Source organism: Pteronotus mesoamericanus, unplaced genomic scaffold (assembly GCF_021234165.1).
Source record: "Pteronotus mesoamericanus isolate MK-2021 breed Mesoamerican mustached bat unplaced genomic scaffold, CSHL_Meso_final scaffold_705, whole genome shotgun sequence".
NCBI classification, from domain to species: domain Eukaryota; kingdom Metazoa; phylum Chordata; class Mammalia; order Chiroptera; family Mormoopidae; genus Pteronotus; species Pteronotus mesoamericanus.
The window spans coordinates 14,665,887-14,686,642 of record NW_026555326.1 but is presented as its reverse complement, the minus strand read 5'-3'; the positions used below and the strand labels follow the sequence as shown (position 1 = coordinate 14,686,642).

At 50.4% G+C, this 20,756-nt stretch overlaps 3 protein-coding genes across 3 annotated transcripts; all 3 read left to right on the top strand.

The window, feature by feature from the left end:
• Positions 1-1,172: 1,172 nt before the first annotated feature.
• CKS1B (CDC28 protein kinase regulatory subunit 1B) lies at positions 1,173-5,110 on the top strand. Its single transcript, XM_054563390.1, has 3 exons — positions 1,173-1,684; positions 3,693-3,820; positions 4,607-5,110. The coding sequence occupies exons 1-3, from the start codon at positions 1,626-1,628 to the stop codon at positions 4,657-4,659; spliced, it is 240 nt and encodes a 79-aa protein (XP_054419365.1). The 5' UTR covers positions 1,173-1,625; the 3' UTR covers positions 4,660-5,110.
• Positions 5,111-7,846: 2,736 nt separating this feature from the next.
• On the top strand, positions 7,847-13,762 carry FLAD1 (flavin adenine dinucleotide synthetase 1). Its single transcript, XM_054563500.1, has 8 exons — positions 7,847-7,903; positions 8,366-8,590; positions 10,264-11,008; positions 11,644-11,791; positions 12,265-12,363; positions 12,445-12,634; positions 13,371-13,444; positions 13,543-13,762. The coding sequence occupies exons 2-8, from the start codon at positions 8,510-8,512 to the stop codon at positions 13,709-13,711; spliced, it is 1,506 nt and encodes a 501-aa protein (XP_054419475.1). The 5' UTR covers positions 7,847-7,903; positions 8,366-8,509; the 3' UTR covers positions 13,712-13,762.
• A 467-nt stretch (positions 13,763-14,229) lies between these two features.
• LENEP (lens epithelial protein) lies at positions 14,230-14,427 on the top strand. The gene has a single exon (XM_054563115.1). The coding sequence runs from the start codon at positions 14,242-14,244 to the stop codon at positions 14,425-14,427; it is 186 nt and encodes a 61-aa protein (XP_054419090.1). The 5' UTR covers positions 14,230-14,241.
• The last annotated feature ends 6,329 nt before the right edge of the window (positions 14,428-20,756 follow it).

The following is a 20,756-nucleotide window of genomic DNA, read 5'->3' as shown; positions in this document are numbered from 1 at the left end:
GAAAGGAAGGCTGGGCAAGTGGGACCAGAAGGAATGTCCAGACAAGAACTCTGGTTAGGGGGAGGGTAAGAGCCAGAGGAGTGGTGGAGGCTGAGCAGCCCCTTTAAAACACACACACACACACACACACACACACACACACACACACAGAGCAAAATGGTTACTGTCCCCTACACCCACCCAAGACACCATTTTCTGGTGGTAAAAAATCCTTGCTCCTGTCACACACCAAATAAACGGCCCTACTCAAATCCCTTGGTACAGGTATGAAACGTAATAGCTGTTTCTGGGATGGGTCGAGCCTGCGAAGGAAAACTCAGGGAGTGGCACCAGATATCTATGAGCAAGTCTCTCTCCCACCCTCGTGCCAAACCCCAAGTCCAACCTCCTTCAAGTAGCCACCCTTGGAAGTGGGTAAGGGAGAGGCAATGGGCTGTCCGTAATTCCTCACTCCTCAGACCCATAGATGGGAATTTTGATTTCCCACTTGCCACAGCATGGGAAGCTCAGGAACACTGAGCCCAAAGCCCAAAAGAGAAAAAGGACAGGGAAATGTGAGCAGATGGAGTTTCTGGGGCTGAAGACAAAGCTTCTGAGGTAAAGACCTGGGTTTCACAAGGATAAATCTCCTGAGAGAGGCTAATCCCCTAGGACGAAGTTTTGGAGATTTCTAGGAGGCAAGGCTTCTGGTCAATCCGACGTGGATTAAGGAAGGGGCGGGACTCTTAGGGGGCGGAGCCCCTGGAAAGGCGTGGCTTCACGAATTCGAATACTGTAGTTCTTTGAGGGGCAGGGTTTTGCCCTTTTGGGAGGTAGGCTTTCTGATAGGCAGCAGTTAGCGGAGATCTGAGGCGGAGTTTCAGGGAACTGGGAAGACTACAAGAAATTGGAATTTCTTGTAGTTGGGCTTGGATGCATGTCTAGGGGTGGGACTTCCAGGAAAGCTGGGCGACAGGGTGGGGTCGGGGACAATAAATAGACAAGTCGGGGTTCAGGGAGCCCCCTGAAGCTGGAAGGTGGGACTTCCGGGGAGGGGGTCTCAGGGGGCGGGACTTATGAATGAAGGCCGGAAGTAGGGTCCCGGGAGAGGGGTTCCGGGGCGAAGGAATGGGTCACCTAAGGAGAAAAACAGTCTCAACTCACCAGGGCCTCATGGAGTCTCCGCACCGCACCGCGGGCTGATTTGGTTCTGGATCACGCCACTCCCTCCTTGGGTCGCTGCTCCAACTTTCTCCCCGGCCAGGCCTCCCTGGAGGAACTTTATTGCACTCACTTCCGGCCTTGCTAACCCCTGACCCTCTACCTCACCTCCCTCCTTCACCCGTCCCACTTTCCCGAGTCAGCCAATGGCAGTGCGAGAACTTGTGCTAGCCAGTAAGAGGCCTATTTTTCACCTAAGAGCGTTCTTGAGAAGCGTAAGAAGAGCGGCCCAATGAGGACTTGACGAGAAGTAAATTTAAGCCAATAGGCGACTTGAAGGTGGAGTTGTCCCGCCTTAGGCCGAAAGGGCCAATAGGGAGCGCAGGCGGCGCGTTTGAAAGTGAGGCCAAAGAGGGTGGGAGCGCGTGCTGCTGGGAGTTTGGAGGTTGGCGGCGCGCGGTTGACGGTCCTCAGGCGGAGCGATCATGTCGCACAAACAGATTTACTATTCGGACAAGTACGACGACGAGGAATTCGAGTACCGGTTAGTGCCGGCGCGGGGGCCATAATGAGGTCGTAAGCTTTGACAAGTGAGGGCACGAGTTAGTAACCAAGACTGAAGAGACAGAATCGGCGCATGCGCAGCAGATTAACGGGACGGGGTGATCGTTGAGAGCGTAGTCGCATGCGCGAAGAGTAGTAATAGGCGATTGTAAAAGTAAAGTATAATTGCGAATTTGGAGTAAGCCCTCCTGGAGGAGATGTAAGTGGGAGTGGTTAGTGTTAGCCGGCTGACCACCTTCACAGTTGGGGTTCCTGGATCTTTCTAAACGTACTGAGCAAGCTGAGCTTGCCTACTTGAGATTGCTTGTATCACGTCAACACCGCAGAGTCATAAGGCCAACTGGGGAAAGATGGCAAAGACGGAGCTCGAATTTCCCTCTCGTCTTCAGTTCAAGGGGAGTTAAAGCGCCTGAATCGCTCCTTAACTCATGGGAAAGGGGCGTGCTTGGCCGCCTTGTTTTAGGCAAAGGGCTTCGAGGAACTGGAAACTAATAAAACTGGCCAGGAACATTGAGAAAAGTTTTAACATGGATCTAATCGTTACGCTTGAAATATCTGAAGGGGATTTATTTAGGAAACCAGTTATGGGGTGCTTATAGGTTTTACGTGTTTACTAAAGCGCAAGGGTAAGTATGGTCTCTGCTTTCAACAAACCTAAAAAAAATCTGTGGAAATAGTGACAGACTTAAGAAAGAAGGTAATAATTGGTATGATAGAGATAGATATGCACAGGTTGTAATGGGAGCATGTAGGACTTGCCAAATATTGTGAAGAAAGGAATCCCTACAGAGTCAGCATTTGATAAATCCTAGATTCATAATTCTAGATTGGAGAATTAGAGAAGACAAGGGATTCTACAAATGTTGGCATTCCACTAATTGTATTAGGCATAACACTTAAAACTAACTTCCTAGTTTGTATCTTGTGTTCTCAATTGAAGACCATAAAATGGAGCCTTGCTCTTGTTTCTTCTCCAGCCTAGTACAGGGGCTCTGTGCGCTATGGAGAATTCATTGTGTACTGACAAATAAATTACTCATCTTTATGCCAGGTCCGTTGGAAAAGACCCCAGGGTCTGCTTGGACCCAATTAGTTTTCTTTTCCTCTACAACTGAACGAGCTACCTAAACCTATGTGCTTATAACACATTGCAGGGCTAGGGAGAAAGTCACTAGTTTAATCCTCTGGTAGATTTAAGAAAGTCTTTGGTTTTTTGTGGGGTTTGTTTTGTTTTGTTTGTCTAATCAGGTATTGAAGCCAGTCTTTGTGCCAGGGGCTTGTCAGAATTTATGCTATTTTTAGATATTTAAACTGGAATTACATTTCTGTTTAGAAAAAGTTATTAGTACGATTTCATTGAACATGATCAAGTCTATCTAGGTTAGCCCAGTTCAAATCAGAGTAATAACTTCTTGGCCATGAAAGGAGACTTCCCTTGGTTAGGAAAGCATGGAGTTTCCTAAAGGAAGTCTCATGGCACATCCTTTCAGAGTTAGGAAAATGAAATAGAGAATAGATTTTAAAGGCTAAGACACTGACATTATTTCATCCTTTGTGATGGCTGTTCCACATAGCACTTCATAATAGGCCCTTCTCCACAAAAATCACCTCTCCCCCTTACCAAGCCTGTTGAAAATCACCTTTAATTATTAACACCATGTGTGCTGTGGGGCCCCATTATATTGTTTTGAGCTAATCAACTAGAAGACTAAGCTCCAGGAAGGCAGAGGCAATGTATCAACAGTGTCTGGAATTTAGGTGCCCATGCACTTGATTTCATTAATTTGTACTTTTTAATATACTTCTCTGAGGATCTACATACGTTGGCATTTATTTCTAGCTGCCTCTATCCCAAAATAAGATTATATAAACCTCCTCCCACCAGAAACTGGTTTCTCTTTTGTCTCTGCTTTGTATGCAGGCACTTGTCTAACAGACTGTACCCACTAGTAACACAGATGCCCTTCCTTCCCATGTTTCTGTTACAGGCATGTCATGTTGCCCAAGGACATAGCCAAGCTGGTCCCTAAAACCCATTTGATGTCTGAATCTGAATGGAGGAATCTTGGTGTTCAGCAGAGTCAGGGATGGGTCCATTATATGATCCATGAACCAGGTCAGTGCAATGGCCGAAAACATGTAGGGCTGTTTGACCGAGGGAATGATAGATCATATAACCCAAAGAAATAAGGGGAAGGTCGGGGTGGTTTACTGTTTTGTTTTGCTTTTCTCCCCCTCATTGGTTATCTTAAACTGGAGTGACCAAAAATAAGAGTAAAGTATCTGGGAAGTTCAGAGACAAACTGTCACTGAAAAACCTTTACTATCTAATTCACTCAGAGGGTACTCCCTTTTTAAGGCCATCGCCTAATATCCTAGGAGAGATTATGGCCTTGGCTGGTGTGGCTCAGTGGATTGAGTGCTGGCCTACAAACTAAAAGGTCACTGGTTCGATCCCCAGTCAGGGCACATACCTGGGTTGCAGGCCAGGTTCCCCGTTGGAGGTGTGCAAGAGACAACCGATTGATGTATCTCTCGCACATCAATATTTCTCTCCCTCTCTTTCTCCCTCCCTTCCCCTCTCTCTAAAAATGTTTAAAGAACCAAGTAAACCAAGGAAAGTATATTTCCTGAAGAGACACCAGACACCAAGCTGCCAGGCAAAACTAATAAAGCCTCCTGCTGCCCTCCACCCCTGGCTTTACAAATACAGCAGAAGAACTCGTTAACAATTCTATACTTGCCAGATAGGCCAGGCATATGGGTTTGCTTTAACGTATGCTTAAATCTTAATTTAGTTAAGAGCTGAGTGGGTTATAGCTGGAAAATGGGAGTAGGGTAACCTATAGATTGTACATACAATGGTGTGAGTTTGTCTCTTAGGTTTCACTCACTCTTTCAGAGCCTCACATCTTGCTGTTCCGGAGGCCACTCCCCAAGAAGCCAAAGAAATGAAGCTGAGGAACCACCTTTCAGCCTCAAGCTTTATACAGCTGTCCTCACTTGCTAACATCTTTCTGATAACATTACTATGTTGCCTTCTTGTTTCTCACTTTGATATTTAAAGGATGTTTAAAGTACACTGTTTGATGTGCTGGTGACTGCTTTGCTTCTTGAGCAGAGCCAACGGCACCACGACCCAGCCAGAGGAGTGCTCTTTGGGCTGCCGCCTCTGCTGAGTATGACCCCAGAAACATGGTGAGCTGTGTATCCAGCAGAACACACTTGACAGATGGATGAAGTATCTGAGAATAAGACCATGGTGGTTACAGGGATTGTATAAACTTGCTGTTTCGTTTTTTCTTGCCAGGTGTTGTATGTGTGGTGATTTATGTTTCAATGTATTGGAAACTTTCCATTTTATTCAAGAACTCTGTTTCATGTTAAAAGCCTTGATTAAAGAGGGAGTTTTTTTTTTTATAATCTAATTCTCTACTTGTAAAGGTTTTTACCCCTCTCAGAGTGAGCATCACATTCATTATCATGGTTCTAATTATATGCCCTTCAGTTAGATAATGAAGCCCAGCTCTTTGCTGATAATGAGGTTTATTTCAACATTCAGGTAACTGGTTTTTAATCTAATCTTAAAAGCAGACCCGCTGTCAAACATCTACTGAAATATAGTTTGGTCTCACTACTGGCCACAGATAGGCAAAGATGGAGGTTATATAGGGGTAACATCCTCTCATAAGAACAAGTGAACTGCTTCCCACAGTCAGGGATGCTGCTTTAACATAGTCCTAATATTTGAAGAGCCCATGAGGGTAAGGGTGGGGTGGGGCTATCAGCCAGAGGCTGCTAGTGTGCTCCACTTCCTGCCAGGCCTGAGGCTCGGGCACAGGTATACCCTGTTCACTGTGCACATTGTTTGGGGGTGGTTTTCAGTGGTTCTCACTTTGGCTGAGCAATTGAACCACCTAGAGAGCTTTAAAAGTACTGATTTTGTAAATCATTCCTAGAGATGTGCTCTGAATGTGGGGATTTCAAACATACATATGCAGGTAGTCACAGCACTAACTTGAGAGAACTGGTGTAAACTGTAGCTGCTCAAGAAAACATTTCAGCAAATCATAGTTTACCCTCTACTTCAAAAAACAGTATTGGCCCTGGCCAGGTAGCTAAGTTAGTGTCATCCCAATACGCCAAGGCTGCAGGCTTGATCCCTGGTCAGGACACATAGAAGAATCAACCAATAAATGCATAAATAAGTGGAAAAACAAATCAATGTTTTCTCTCTCTGCAATAAATTTTTAAAAATAAAGTAACTGGTAGTAAGTAAGGGGGATTAATCTACCACCTTTTTACTGTCTTCCATCCATTTACTCCAAGAACAGTAGTTCAAGTGTGGTCCCTGGCCCAAAAGCATCAACATCATCTGGAAACTTGTTAGAAATGTACATTCTTGGGCCGTGGCTGGTGTGGCTCAGTGGATTGAGTGCCAGCCTGTGAACTAAAACATCACATGTTCAATTCCCAGTCAGGGCACATGCCTGGGTTGACAGCCAGGTCCCCAGTTGGGGCATGTGAGAGGCAACCAATTGATGTGCCTCTTTCTCCCTAACTTGCCATCTCAAAAAAAAGACCTCACATTCTTAGACTCCACCCTAGACCCACTGAATAAGAAACTGACGGTTGGACCCAGCGACATTTAACAAGTTCTCCAGGTGATTCTGGTGCGTGCTTGAGCTTGAGAAACCACTGGTAAAGAATTGGACCAGAGCTACTGATGTTTGAATTTGGTGGAGGTGGGGGTGGGGATTTCATCTCCCAAGTATCACCATTATTGCTAATATAATATAGATAATAGAGCACATGACTTACGTAATGAGGCAAGTAAGACTAAAGTATATTTGGGGACACACCAGGCTTACTAAGAATGATCTAGAAGCCTGGCTCTACTATTCACTTTGCGGTGGCTGTTTGGCATCCCTTCACCTTTCAGAGCCCATTGCCATCTGGAAAACATGCATCATATCTATCTTAAGAGTGTTTCTAGTAGAATCAAATGAAGCCGGGTGTGGTTTAAGCAGTCCTCCAAACAAGGAATGAATTTTAAAAATTTTTTTTAAGATTTTATTTATTTTTAGAGAGAGGGGAAGTGGGGGAGAAAGAGGGAGAGAAACACCAGTGTGTGGTTGCCTCTCACGCACCCTACACTGGGGAACCTGGCCTACGACCCAGGCATATGCCCTGACTGGGAATTGAACCTCCGACCCTTTGGTTTGTGGCAGGTATTCAATCCACTGAGCCACACCAGCCAGGCCAAATTTTAAATATTTACTACAGAAAACAAAGTCCACAGACCAGTAGCATCAGCATGACTGGAGAGCTTGTTACATGCAGTGCTCAGGCCCCACCCAAAGTCCCCAGATGATTAGTATGAATATTAACGTTTGAGAAGCACTTGTAGACCAAAGGCAATTTAAATGAGAGTAAGTTAGGAGAGCACTCTAAAGTGGACAGACATATGGCACTCCCTAGCCGCTGCCGTCACTTGTACCTGCGACAGCAGTAACTGGGAAAGGTGATGTTAAAACTAAGCATCATCTGGAGCAAGGTGGGGCAAGGGTATTTCTTGTCAAAGAGATTTAATTAGCTTTATCATTTAAAACAGAGACAAATAAAAATTCTTCACATTAAAAGTTCACCTCCAGGATCTTCCTACTCCATAGGCAACGCTGACATTTCTTGGGTGTCCCTCTGCTACCATATAAAATCCCTTCTGACACCAATAGCAGCCCCTGACCCCTCAGCCTATAATAGTCATGGTTAATGAAAACTGCAATGCACACAAGAATCTGAATAGAGAACTAAGGTTAGAGTCAAGCTTTTATTTCCAGCAGCAGAAAGGAGCACCTCAATGCGCCTTTCACGCCCTAGCCCTCCCGTCACCCCACCCCCTCCACACCCCAGCCTCCTCCAACTCTGGCCGGGAACCCGGCCTCCGCACTTCCGGGTGAGGAGTGACGACCACAACGTTGTCGCTAATAACAACCCAGCACTGTTCCCGCCCTCTGGCTAAGGCTCGCGAGCGACAGTCGAGATCACCAATGGGCCTTGGATGTGGTCTGAGCGACGGCCAAAATGACCAATTCACATGAGGCAATTGTGGGCCTAAGGCGGGTCTATGAGTACGGAAGCTGCCCTGGGACAGAAGGAAAGGAGAGAGGGAAAGACCTGGTGCAGGGGCCAGACGGAGGTGAGAGCCTGAGAGAAATTGTAGTCGGAAGAGTGGTGGGAGTAGACGGAATTCCGGGCTAGAAAGGGTGCAGAAGCCTGCAGCAGAAGAAGGCGGCTGAGTTCTGGTCGGGGCGGAGGGAGGGAACGCATTTAAAGAGTCCAGTCCCCAGGAGCAGGTAAACATTTAAAGGGACAGGTGCCCCAAAGAGAAGAGACGTTTAAAGGTGCAGGTGCCCAAGATAGAGCAGATCCGTGGAGCCGAGCTCGGCAGACACAAGACCTTTGAAGTGGTAGCTGCTTAGAAGAACAGGACATTTTAATAAGACTAGAGCCCAGCTTAGAAAACGTTTAAAGAGGCATGGGCTCAGATTTGAGAACACTTTTATTAAAGAGGCAAGGAAAAAGGAGTCAGTTGTCCAGGACCTGGTGAGGAAGACCATGCACTCCTGCTCTCCTCCATTGTCCTTTCTGGCTCCTCCAGGTTCCCTCGACCCCGGACTCCCTGTTCCCAGGCTATGGCCCCCAGTGCCCTTTAGATCTGGCGGGACTCCCGTGCATACGACCCCTATTTGGGGGTCTGGGTGGCTACTGGAGGGCCTTGCAGAGGGGAAGAGAAGGCAGGACCATGGCATCTAGGGCCTCTGAACCTCCCCCAGGGCGCAGCGTGACGGCGGGCATTATCATCGTTGGAGATGAGATCCTCAAGGTGTGTCTGGGACAGAAGAGGGGGGAGGGTGGAGCGTTCTCCTGCCTTTGACAGTCTGCTTCACATTGTATTGAGAGAGGGTGAACTAGGTTGCGGGACCCCTTGCTGCATTAGGATCATGGAGCGAGTCCAATATGGTGGAGGAAAAGTGGCCCTCATCCTTTCAATTACTCTGTTGGAAAACTTACATCAAAGTCCCCCCAATTTGTCAGCGTGGAGGAGGGGCTTTACAGAAATGACAAGGAGACCAGCATGTAAAGAAGGTGCAGGTGCATGTATTATTTAAGTGTTAAATCCAGCCTAATGAGGAAATGACCCAAGGCACTCAGCAGAGTGAATAAGTGAGATACAAGGAAAGTACTAGAAGGGAGAAATCCCTTCTGAATGGTCGGGAAGTCACGGTAGACATCAGGTTTGTAATTGTAATAGTGACCCCTATGTTTTGAGTGCTTACTAAGGCCTGGCAGTGGTCTCATTACATCACATATATGATTTTACTAATCCTCACAACAACCCCATGACGTTGGTAATTTTATTATAAATCTTAATTAATAGACTATGAGACTAAGGCTCAGTGAGGTTGAGAAACTTGCCCAAAGTAACACAGCTAGGAAGTGGAAGATGGACTTCCAACCTGATTTTCTCTTACTCCGGAGTAACCACTTAAACCAGTAAACTCTGCAGAGCAGTAGCGGAGATGGGGCTGGAAAAGAATATTGCATACACACCATACACAGCCAGCCTCTGATACCCTGCAAAAGAATTTGAACTTTATTCCGTATATTGTTGGAAACAACAAATGGCTTTTGAGTCCAAGAGTGATGCAATCATAGTGACACATTAGGAAGGGTATTCAGGAGGCACCAAGCAGAGCGCTGTGGCTGGAGGCTGGGAGCCTGGCCAGGAGGCTGTTGCAACTATCCAGGTGAAAGGTGCCAAGGACCTACTTGGAGGCAGTTGACTCAGAGAGAAGAGACCAGATGGGGAGACATTTCAGAAGTGGAGCTGACAGCATGAGGGGCCCGAGTGGCTATGGACAGTGTCTGAAGATGCCATTGACAGCCAGGAATAGGGTGAAGGTGCCCAATAAGCACTTGGAGTCAGGGGACCAAGACTGTCGGGTTGGTGAGGAAGTGAAGGAGTTGTCCACATAGAATTGATAATGGAATGAGTATGTATAGATGAGGTCAAGGTCACAATGCAGAGATGAAGGCCCAAGGTATATTACATCTTCCCTGACTCCATTCACGTGGATCTTCCCACTCTTGTTCTCAGTCCAGAATTCTTGGCAGCCTGAGGTGGTATCCCCTAGAGAACAAAGTGCCCCATTATCAGGCAGATGCATCTTTCTTTTTCTTCCTTCCCCTCTTTTTCTTTCTTTTTCTTTCTTTCTTTCTTTCAGGTTTTATTTATTGACTTTTAGAGAGAGGGGAAGGGGGGAGAAAGAAAGGGAGAGAAACATCGTTGACTCTCACACGCCCCTAACCAGGGACCTGTCCCACAACCCAGGCGTGTGCCCTGGGTATTGAACCGATGACCTTTTGGTTTTCAGTATGATGGCCAACCCACTGAGCTACACCAGTCAGGGCATGCAGATGCAACTTCCATCCCTGCCCCCTTTGCCCTTCATCCCACAGCATTGACACTCATCTTCCCCATCTCTAATCTCCCAGGGACATACTCAGGACACCAACACCTACTTCCTGTGCCGAACTCTGCGCTCCCTTGGGGTCCAGGTGTGCCGGGTCTCTGTTGTACCTGATGAAGTAGCCACCATTGCTGCTGAGGTCACCTCTTTTTCCAGCCGCTTCACCCATGTCCTCACGGCAGGGGGCATTGGTCCCACTCACGATGATGTGACCTTTGAGGCGGTAGCACAGGCCTTTGGAGATGAGCTCAAGCCACACCCTGAGCTGGAAGCAGCCATCAAAGCCCTGGGAAGGGAGGGCTCGGAGAAGCTGTCACTGGTGCCCTCCTCTGCCCGCCTGCATTATGGCACAGATCCTCACACTGGCCGCCCCTTCAGATTCCCACTGGTCTCGGTCCGCAATGTCTACCTCTTCCCAGGCATTCCAGAGCTGCTGCGGCGGGTGCTAGAGGGGCTGAAGGGACTGTTTCAAAACACAGCTGTTCAGTTCCACTTGCGGGAGCTGTATGTAGCAGCTGACGAGGCCTCTATTGCCCCCATCCTGGCTGAGACCCAGGCCCACTTTGGACACAGGCTTGGCCTGGGTTCCTACCCTGACTGGGGCAGCAACTACTATCAGGTGAAGCTGATGCTGGACTCAGAGGAAGAAGGGCCCCTGGAGGAATGCGTGGCCTACCTGACTGCTCATCTGCCTCAGGGATCACTGGTTCCCTACATACCCAATGCCATGGAGCAGGCCAGTGAGGCTGTATACAAACTGGCCAAGTCAGGTAGGGGCCTCCTGGGAGAGGGGGCAGGTGCACCAAACCACAGGTTTCAGGAATGCAGAGCTGTTGGGAGGCTTCCCAAAAATCCAGGAGAAGGTAAAGGATAGCTACAGTCGATTCATTCATTCTTCCAATAAATGTTAATTGAGTACCCACTTCACCAGTACTATGCTGGGAGTTGGGGAGATAGCACAACAGAGCAGATGTATGCCCTACTCTATGGACCAGTAGTTTAACAGGAAAGGTAGGTGTTGAACAGGTAATCATGCATGAGATGTCAGCAAGAGATCAGCCTTCATCTGGGAGCCTTCATAAGGCTCCTCTGGGCAAGTGACATACAAGCTTTGTGATAAGGAAGATTTGGCCACATCAGGAGTAGGGCCACAGTATGAGAGAGGACAGAGAAGGAATTAGCAGGAGGTTTAAGGGAATGGAAAGAAACCAGGAACCCGGAGGGGAGACACTGAGATGAGGTGTGGCTGACTGGCAGGCAGGGAGCAGACTGCAGGCCTAGTAGGCAACATGAAGGAATCTGAACTTTATCCTAGGAACACTGGGAAGATATTGAAGGGTTTTAAACAAGTGTATCATGGCCCTACTACCACTATCTGATGGTCTCTTCCCTACCTGTCTGGCAGGGTCTTCCCTGGGGAAAAAGGTAGCAGGTGCCCTGCAGACCATTGAAACTGCCCTGGCTCGGTACAGCCTCACCCAGCTCTGTGTGGGCTTCAATGGCGGCAAGGACTGCACTGCCCTCCTGCACCTCTTCCACGCAGCTGTGCAGAGGTGAGCCTGTCCCCTGAAAGTAGGACCCCAGAGATACAAAGATACCTGATCTTCACCATTCTGTGGTTCCTCATCTTAAGAAGCAGATGGGGAAAGGGGTATCTGGGTAGGATTTGGGAGGGAGGTAGCCATAGTGACCTCTTAGTTCCATTCCTCCACCATATTTATTGAGCATCTGACACATGCTTGGCCCTGGGTGTGGATGTGCAAGTCACCATTCCTGACCACAGGGACGTCCTGGTCCTTTTGAAGAGGTGATACTTACCTACCTGAAATGAACGTGTGCTCTAGATTTGTTAGGTGAGAGATCAGAGCAGCCTTCCTAGAGGAAGTAGGTTCTGATGGATGGGAAAAACAGGGAAAGGGGAGGAAGGGAGCATGTGCATCCCAGCGGCCAAGGAGAACAGTGCAAGCTCTCTGGAGAGCGTTTCCCTGTCCATGCTGGCAAGCCTGTGGTTTCTCCCCCTTCCCAGGAAACATCCTGGTACTCAAGAACCTCTCCAGATCCTGTATATCCGCAGCATCTCCCCTTTCCCTGAGCTGGAGCAGTTTCTACAGGACACTATCAAAAGGTACTGGGGGCCTGTTGGTCTGGGCTCCAAGATGGACTTGGAAGATCCCATTTGTTACCCTCAGCCCCCTTCCTTCCTCAGGTACAATCTGCGGGTGCTGGAGGCCGAGGGCGACATGAAGCAGGCTCTGCGCCAAGTGCAGGCACAGCACCCCCAGCTGGAGGCCGCCCTGATGGGCACCCGCCGCACTGACCCCTACTCCTGCAGCCTCTGCCCCTTCAGCCCCACAGACCCAGGCTGGCCGTCATTCATGCGCATCAACCCCCTGCTGGTAATGCAGAATAGGACTTACTGCCTTCAGTCTCTTGTCCCCTATCAGTCATTGCACCCTGGCTTTCTGTGGTGAGGACACTGGAGTCTGAGGCTTGGATGAAGGGGCCCCATCATCTAAGGAAGGCTGTGCTATTTGTTCATTCAGCCTTTTGACCAATATTTATTGAGCAGTGATTCAGTGGCAGGCATTGTGCTTTTTATTATGGACCTCTGTTATCGAGTATGGTAGCCATTAGCCATTTACTTACACTCAAATGATAATTAAAATGAAATACAAATGACTAAAAAAAACCCAACAACTGAATTGTATATCTTAAAAGGGTGAATTTTAATGGCATGTGAGTTATATTCAGTATCTCAATTTTAAAAATTAAACAATTCAAAATTAGGTCTTCAGTTGCACCAGCCACATTTCAAGTGCCTGCCATATTAGCACAGAAGGAGAACATTTTCATCATCGCAGAAAAGTCTACTGGACAGCTCTGGCTTACACACACAGCCCCTCCCTGTCCTCCAGGAGCTGACATGCCAGTGGCGGGCGGATTGGGAGTGCAGAGGGTACAGGATGAAGGTTTCTCTTTCTTGGTGCTTGGCCTGCACAGAGCAAGGTGTGCCAGTGAGTCAGGTAGCAGGCCCTCAGAGCAGAAGAGCCCTGAATGGGCCCCTTCCCAGGCAGCCCGGGTAGAGTGGGAGAGGGCAGTGTTTGTGACTCTTCTCTGACTCTGACCTCCCAGGACTGGACCTATAGAGACATCTGGGACTTTCTGCGTCAGCTGTTTGTCCCATACTGTATCCTGTATGACCAAGGGTAAGGGTGTTGGAAGAGAATGGGTGTGGGGAAACGTGGGTGTTGAGATAGGGAGAGCTACCCCACCACACACTCACCCTCTCTTCTCCTGGCTCCAGCTACACATCACTGGGGAGCCGGGAGAACACAGTGCGGAACCCGGCCCTGAAGTACCTGGGCCCAGGAGGACAGGCCTGCTACCGTCCAGCCTACTTACTTGAGAATGAAGACGAAGAGCGGAACTCCCGCATGGGATCTCACGCTCCTGCCCACTCCAGGAGGGAGTGAAGAAGGCTGTCCTGGGGTGTAACCACTCAATAAACTGTGCCTCTCCTTTCACCTGCCTGTTGCTCTGGCTGTGTCTTCCTGCTCACAGAGGGGTGGGAGAAGTGCAGTGGGCCAGGCCTTGCTGGCTCTGAGCTGGCAGTAGTCACTCTGGGGCTGGAAGGGAGTTCTCATTGGTGATTCTGACTGAATGCCAATCTCGGCAGGAGCCCACCAGAGGGTAGAAGCAGGGAGTTGTGCCAACCACTGAGGTTACCCACGGTTTCTGGGCTCGGGCTGGAGGAAGGTAGCTGAGCTGCCCTGGCTGTGGAGGGTGAAAGATGGAGTGGCCGGCCACGTCCTCCTCCTCCTAAATCCACCCCTCCTCCAACTGTGCATAGGGGCTGACTCAGCCCACTCTCCTGCCTAGAACCTTCCCTGTGTTAGACCCTAAGGCCTTTGTCCCTGTAGTCACGAGGTCTGTAGGGGTGGGAACGCTGTTGATAAAAGATATAGAGGGAGCTCCCACACCCTTCCTCAGAGCTGCTGCCCACATGCAGGCCTGGACGCAGCCCCTAACCCAGGCCCTACCCTTCTCCCTTGGCGGGGCCCTGCGAGACGCTGGGCTCCGAGTGCCCACTGTAAAGATGGGCACCAGGTGGGAGGGCCTGCAGCGCACCCTGAAGGAAGTGGCCTACATCCTCCTCTGCTGCTGGTGTATCAGGGAGCTGCTGGATTAATGGCAGCAGAGAACGGCCTCCCCACCGGCACCGCAGCCGGCATCACCCAGCTGAGCAGGGTAGAGCAAACAGACAGGAGGCATGGCTGCAGCTTCTGTGGAAGAGCCTATCCCTCAGCTTTCTGTTCTCTTTTTTAGTTCCCAGCCCAAACCCCATCAAGACTCCTGGGGTCAGCTGCAAAGAATGGGCCACAAACAAGTGAAGTTTGGATCCTGCTTTGCATTGGTGTCGTCTGTCAGACCTGCCTCATCACTGAGCCTCTGTCCCCAGCCCCCACCTCTGGTGGGCCTCTGGTGTGCAGGACCTTGGCCTCTATAGTCCCAATAAGACTGCAATAGGACCTGGCATTCCTCCAAGCCTGGCACAGTGACCCCACCAGCCCAGATGGTTGATCTTATCATACCCTCTTTGTGCCAGGAATGGGCTGCCCCCTAATATCTCTGAGAATCCCTGAACTATATATATAATAAATAGGACTTGAGGCCAAAAATTCTCTGTGTCTATAGGGCAATCAGAAAAAGTCGGCACTGGAAGGGTATTGAAGCCAGTGTGCTGACCAGGGAGGGAAGGAAGTTGTCCTAGATGGAACCGAGACTGAAAGTCAGGTTTCCTGACTCACTGGTGCCTGAGTAGGGAGGGTGGAAAGGCCAGGTTCCTCCCAACTTGTGGGTAGGGAGAGGCCCAGCTTAGGTGGGGTCTTTTGTGAGTCCCTGTGCATTAGGATGGGAACACAAATAGGAGACCTAGTCTAGCCAGCTCCTGCCCCTGAGGATCTTGGGGGAAAGCCCTGGGCTGATGCTAGTCTCCAGTTCATGGAGGAGGTGAGGGCCCTCCTCCTCCAGCTCACAAAGCTGCAAGAAAAAGGCACCTATGTGGCCACACAGGTCCCTCAGGCTTATCACAGGAGACAAACAGCCAGGAGGAGCAGAATCAACTCTTTACTTCCCCCTGGCAGCCACCAACAATTGTTTTCCCTGAATTACTCCCGATGGTAGGTACACATGAGCCATTTACACTGTCTTGCTCATGCTTACTCATGCTTGCTGACATTGGCCCCCTACAACCTCAGAGCCAGCCATAGGGCCTGTTCACAGTGTCCCTGGGATATCTAGTCATCGTTCCCTGGCCCCTGCTTGGGGCTGTTATTGTCCCTATCTCGCTCCTGAAGAACGGGCCTGAAGATGGTATATGCGGCCTTCCCCTCACTCCCAGGGGCCAGCTATTCCTCAGCCTTCTTAGTTAACTCTTTTTCTCTGGGCTTACTTTATTTTTCTTTTTGTGAAGGTAATATATGCCTAGGATAAAGGATTCTTTTTTTTTTAAGATTTTATTTATTTATTTTTAGAGAGGGAAGGGAAGTAGAGAGAGAGAGAGAAACGTCAATGTGTGGTTGCCTCTTATGCGCCTCCCCCCCCCCACCACCACTGGGGACCTGGCCTGCAAACCCAGGCATGTGCCCTAGACTGGGCATCGAACCAGCGATCCTTTGGTTCACAGGCCAGCACTCAATCCACTGAGCCACATCAGCCAGGGATAGAGTAGTAAAGGATTCTGATAATAAAAAGTAAAGCTCCCTCCTACACCTATCCTCCAGCCCCCAGCTCGCCTCCCTGGAGGTAACCATGGTTACTAGTTTCTTGGAGAAATAGTCTATGCATATACTGCATATTCATTCACTTAACAAATATTAAGCATCTACTTTTTACCAGTGGGGTGCTTTGAATACAGCAATGAACAAAAGAGATCCCTGTGAGCTTACTTTCTGGTGGGTGGGTACAGAAAATAGAATATTTTAAAAATTAGAGATGTTATTAGATGATAGCTACTATGGGAAAAGGAAAAAGTTGAACTGGGCATGTGAATAGAGGCAGGTCACAGAGGGCCTAGTAAACTGTGGTAAGAACTTGAGATTTTTATGAGGAGTTATTGCAGGGTATTGAGCGTGAACTGATTTTTTTATTTAAAAGGCTCACACTGGCTGCTGTGTTGAAAACAGACAGAGGAGCAAGGAGAGCACAGGAGAGACCTATTAAGAGGTAATGGGCACAGTCCAGGCCAGAGATGCTGGTGCCTCAGAGCAGACTTACAGTAATAGCAGTGGTGAGAAGGGGCTGGATCCTGCATACACTTATCCTTTTAGTTGATAATATACTCTACACATGGTTCTGCACCTTGCTTTTTCCCCTTAATGTACCTTATACAGGATTTCACATCAGTACATTTAGAGCCTGCCCACTCTTTTTTGTGGCAGCATAGTACGCCAACTGAAGATTACTTCTTATCCCTGGCAGCTCAGCACCCTCGCTAGGCATTCACAAAATGCAGGTCATTGTTCTTGCCTGGTCCCTTCAGAGCCCCACCCTCATCCCAGGGCACATCAGTGAAAAGGGGTAAGGTCCTGAATCAACCAGAGAGAGGCGAGTGTGGAGGTGGACACATAATTTATCTTCCCACCTGAATCTGGGGCTCATAACCTGTTCCCTTCTTGGACAGCTCCAGGCCTTCCCTGGCCTTCTGCCTCCTTTTCCTTTCTTAGGCCCCACTCCCACCACGCTGAGTAGTGCCTGGAGGTGGATCCTGGAGTCTGAGAGTTATGAGCACAAGGGCCTTGGCCAAGGGAGGGGATGTCTGCCAACACCACTGGAGGAGTGATAAGTGGAAGAAGTCAGGGCCCAGGGTTATGGCCTGTGGTGAGAAGCTGAAGGAGAAGAGTAGAGACTTCCAGTGGCCCAAGTGGAGTGGCAAAGCTGAAAAGAGAGCCCTGAATGTGGAAAGACTGAGAGGTATGGGGAGAATAACAAAAACCTCACAAACCATTCTGAGAGCGCTTTTCACACTACAAAGTGCTTTGAGCTTCACAAAAGTCCACTTCAAAAGTAGACAGAACAAAGATAATTATCCCATTTTAATGTGAAGGAAACAGGCCCAGAAAGTTAAAGTGACCCATCCAAAGTCTTACCCACAGCACACTCTGGTAGGGTAGTCATTTAGTAAATCCAGATTTTCTCATCTCAAATTCAGGGCTTCTTTCAATTAGCCTGCCTTCTTTGGAACTGGTGCTGGGATGGTAGCTTAGGTGGCCTGGGAGGCAGGACCAGGTAAGCAAAAGTATGGAAAGGACTGTCACCTCCATTCTGCACCCACTCCATGCTCTCCCACTGCCACCTGAACCCTAAGCTCTCCTTGTTCTTGGTTTCCCAAGCACATTTGGGGGCCCCAGCTTCCCCCATTTTTACCCAATCCACACAGGCCAGTAGATGGTAGCCTCCTCACTCCTGTAAAAGGGAAAAAAGATGCAGCAGCTTCCCTCCCTGCAATTTTCTCTTTCCAATTAAAGTAAACCCAGGTTTTGAGTGCCCAAACTACTCTCTCAGGAACTCGCTAGAGAGCTGTCAGGAGAGGGTAGGGGGTGCTGTAGAGAGGCAAGGGTAAAGGGAAGCAGAGAGCCAAAATAAAGGGATGGGTAAGATGTCACCTACCCCTCTGCTCCCTGAGGCCCTCTAGTGGCCACAAGGGGTAGGGGAATGGTTGGGATCAAATAGGGAATGAAATATGGCAGAGCTGGAAGTGACTCCCAAGGACAATGGCCTTAAGGAGGAGCGGCCAGGCTGATTTCTTAGGATATAAGACCCTCAATGGTCTACAAAAAGCACGTGGAGGAGAGGGGTCATAGCGAGGTGGTCTGAGGAGTCATGTGCAGTAAATTGGACATTATAGTAATGATTTTGGGAAGATTCCATGATTTCTCAGCAAGGCGGTTGTAAAGGGGATTGTGGCTCTCGTTTCACTAGCACCAGCATACAGACCCCCAAAGGCATAGGCTCTTACTTCCGTCCCTATTTGCATCTCGTTTTCTTGAGTTATTTCCTCTTCAAAAGGCATTAGTCGCCAGCCCCTTTCTCAATTACTCCCAACTGAGGCTTTGTGCTCCAGAGTGTTAGAAGTATGCCCATTCTTCAGGTCATTCTGTGGATACTCTGACCTCCAGCCCTCAGTACCCTTCCATATTTTGCCTTCAACTCTTTACTTAAACCAGCTACAAAGCTGTGCCCCAAACTCTCAGCTCTGTTCCAGGAACCTGGGGACCTGCGCCGCCTGGTGGTTGGCCAGAGGGAAACTGAGAGCAGAGGGGTTCTGATTAGCTGTCTCTGGGACGTGGAGTTTTGGAAAATGTTCCCCCGAGCTTCCTGAAGCTAAATTTATCTCCCCTGGCCCTGGGGGGCGCAGAGATCCCAGCGACGATTAGCGCTGCGCGGCAGCCCGCTCCCGCCAAGAGAGGCCCGGAATAGGCGCCGAGTTATAAATAGTGCCGCCCGCAGGTGTGGGGGGAGTCGGCGGGAGGTGGGCAACCCTTGCAGCCACGGCCCCTTCAGGTGGGTTGGGCGGTCGCGGTGGGGGCACCGGAGGGCGGCGGGCGGGGGGTGGGGTGGGGCTGCGGTCTGAGCGCCCCCAGCGGTTTCCTGGGCGGCGGGTTTTTCGAGGGAAGCGGAGGCAGTAGGGGGAAGGGGGGGTAGCAGGGAAGAGGTGGGCACCTAGCGCAGGCTGACACTCCACTTCCAGCTCGCCCCCCGCCCCTATTCCAGAACAGGCCCCCAGACCCACTCACTCAGGACCCCGCCCAGGCAGAACCTTGCCTTTTCTCCCGCCCGAAGCCCTCTCTCCTCTAGTCTTTGCAAGCATCTAATTCCTCTGCGGATGCCCTTTGGAGCACGTGGCCCAGCCAGCCGTCACTCAGATTCGCTGTCCCCAGCCAGCCCCAGGTATCGGACCTCCCTAGGAGGGTTAGCTTCCAGCCGGCCTTTCATCCTTCTCTTTGATCAAACACTGCATTCTCCGGGTATTTACTCACCCTGCTACTTTCCCCCCAAAATTAAGGTCTAGTTGGTCGCCTGAAGATATGTTAGAACGTATGAAACTGGGACGCTCCCCTATCCCCAGGAGACCCCTGAAGGCACAACACCTGCCCTCCAGTTCCCAGTTCCAGCCTGGGCCTGGGGGCAGAGTGGGGGTGGCGGCAGGCCCCTGGGGCCCAGCCCGGGTGTCGTGGGAGGGGGCGGGGGCCCCCAGTCAGCGTTTCTCGGCCGCAGCTGTCTCGGTGGTTTGGCGCGGCGAGGGCCCGGAGTTGGGGGGTGGGTAGACGGGAATTTCAAGTCGGGGTTCCCCCCTTCGACTTCTGAGCAAGGAAGGGAGATGTGTGGACTAGCTTAAGAGAAACGTAGGAGAGGGTCACAGAGGAACTATCAGGAGGTTCTAGGTCTGTCGAGAATCAAGTAAGGAATGACATCTCAGCTGCTGAAAGATCCAAGTTGGGTCCAGCAAGACCTCGGACGCTATCCCCAAAGATGACAGGGTGAGCCCTAGGCATTGGGCACCGTTTGCTTATCTGTACCTAAAGTCTAGTGCCAAGAAAGGCACCCGCCCTTCTATTGCCTCTGGAGGCCCTAGCTCTGCCCTCCCGGGGCACTCTCCCGCCCTCCTTTCCCTTGACCATGCCCCCGCCCTCCCCGAAGCAGACCCTTCTCCATTCCACTGGTGTATCTGGCACCGCTGTCTCGCCCCTGGCACTGCCGTTCTCCAGGCTAGCGCGACCCCAACGTCTGGAAAAGGGAGGGGAAAACCCTGGCCTGGACCCCACTGACTCCGGGCCCTCACCAACCGGGATGTGACCGGCGGGGCCAAGAAGAAAACCCGGAGTAGTGACCAACCTTGGGACCCAAGGGGGGCAGGGACGACAGGAAAACCCGGAGCGGATTACCCTAGCGGGAGCACCCCATGCCTGCTGCTACCCCTCCTTCCTATAGCCCCCCCCCCAATTCTCCAGTGAGATAATGTCTGGGGTGGGGGGCTGTTTAGTTTGGCCTGGGCCCTCAGGGGCGCCTCACACTTTCCGCCTCTGGCTAGAACGCAGGGCAGCGGCCCCGAGGCTGAGTCACGGCCCGAGACGGGAGGGAGGGACAGAGTCCCGGTCCCTCCCCCTGCGCGGGGATCCCGGGTCAGCCCGGGTGAGGGCCAGGGCCACCCTGGCACCGCCCATTGTGGTCCAACAGGTTGAGCTGGTGTCCCGCGGAGCCACCTGCTGGAAAGGGAGGGAGCCCCCCTGCGGAGGGGGTTGGGGGAAGAGAAAGCGAGTCCCACCCAGTTCGGCCAGTCGGTAGCAGAACCCGGCCGCGGTATCAGAACCCGGCCCGAGGTGTCCACATTTGATTGTTTTACACTAATGGGAGGGGCTCTTTGGGGTACGTAGCACTGCAGGCCCAGCTGGAAGCGTCCCACACAGAATACCTTCCTCAGTTGGAGGGCACTGAAATTCGTATCCTAGTCCCCTCCAA

Excerpts from the sequence above, each read along its gene's own strand:
- CKS1B (XM_054563390.1), top strand. The coding sequence starts at position 1,626 with ATGTCGCACAAACAGATTTACTATTCGGACAAGTACGACGACGAGGAA. Across the intron at positions 1,685-3,692 it reads GACGAGGAATTCGAGTACCG|GCATGTCATGTTGCCCAAGG; the intron begins GTTAGTGCCGGC and ends TTTCTGTTACAG. Across the intron at positions 3,821-4,606 it reads TTATATGATCCATGAACCAG|AGCCTCACATCTTGCTGTTC; the intron begins GTCAGTGCAATG and ends TCACTCTTTCAG.
- FLAD1 (XM_054563500.1), top strand. The coding sequence starts at position 8,510 with ATGGCATCTAGGGCCTCTGAACCTCCCCCAGGGCGCAGCGTGACGGCG. Across the intron at positions 8,591-10,263 it reads TTGGAGATGAGATCCTCAAG|GGACATACTCAGGACACCAA; the intron begins GTGTGTCTGGGA and ends CTAATCTCCCAG. Across the intron at positions 13,445-13,542 it reads TGTATCCTGTATGACCAAGG|CTACACATCACTGGGGAGCC; the intron begins GTAAGGGTGTTG and ends TCCTGGCTCCAG.
- LENEP (XM_054563115.1), top strand. The coding sequence starts at position 14,242 with ATGCAGGCCTGGACGCAGCCCCTAACCCAGGCCCTACCCTTCTCCCTT.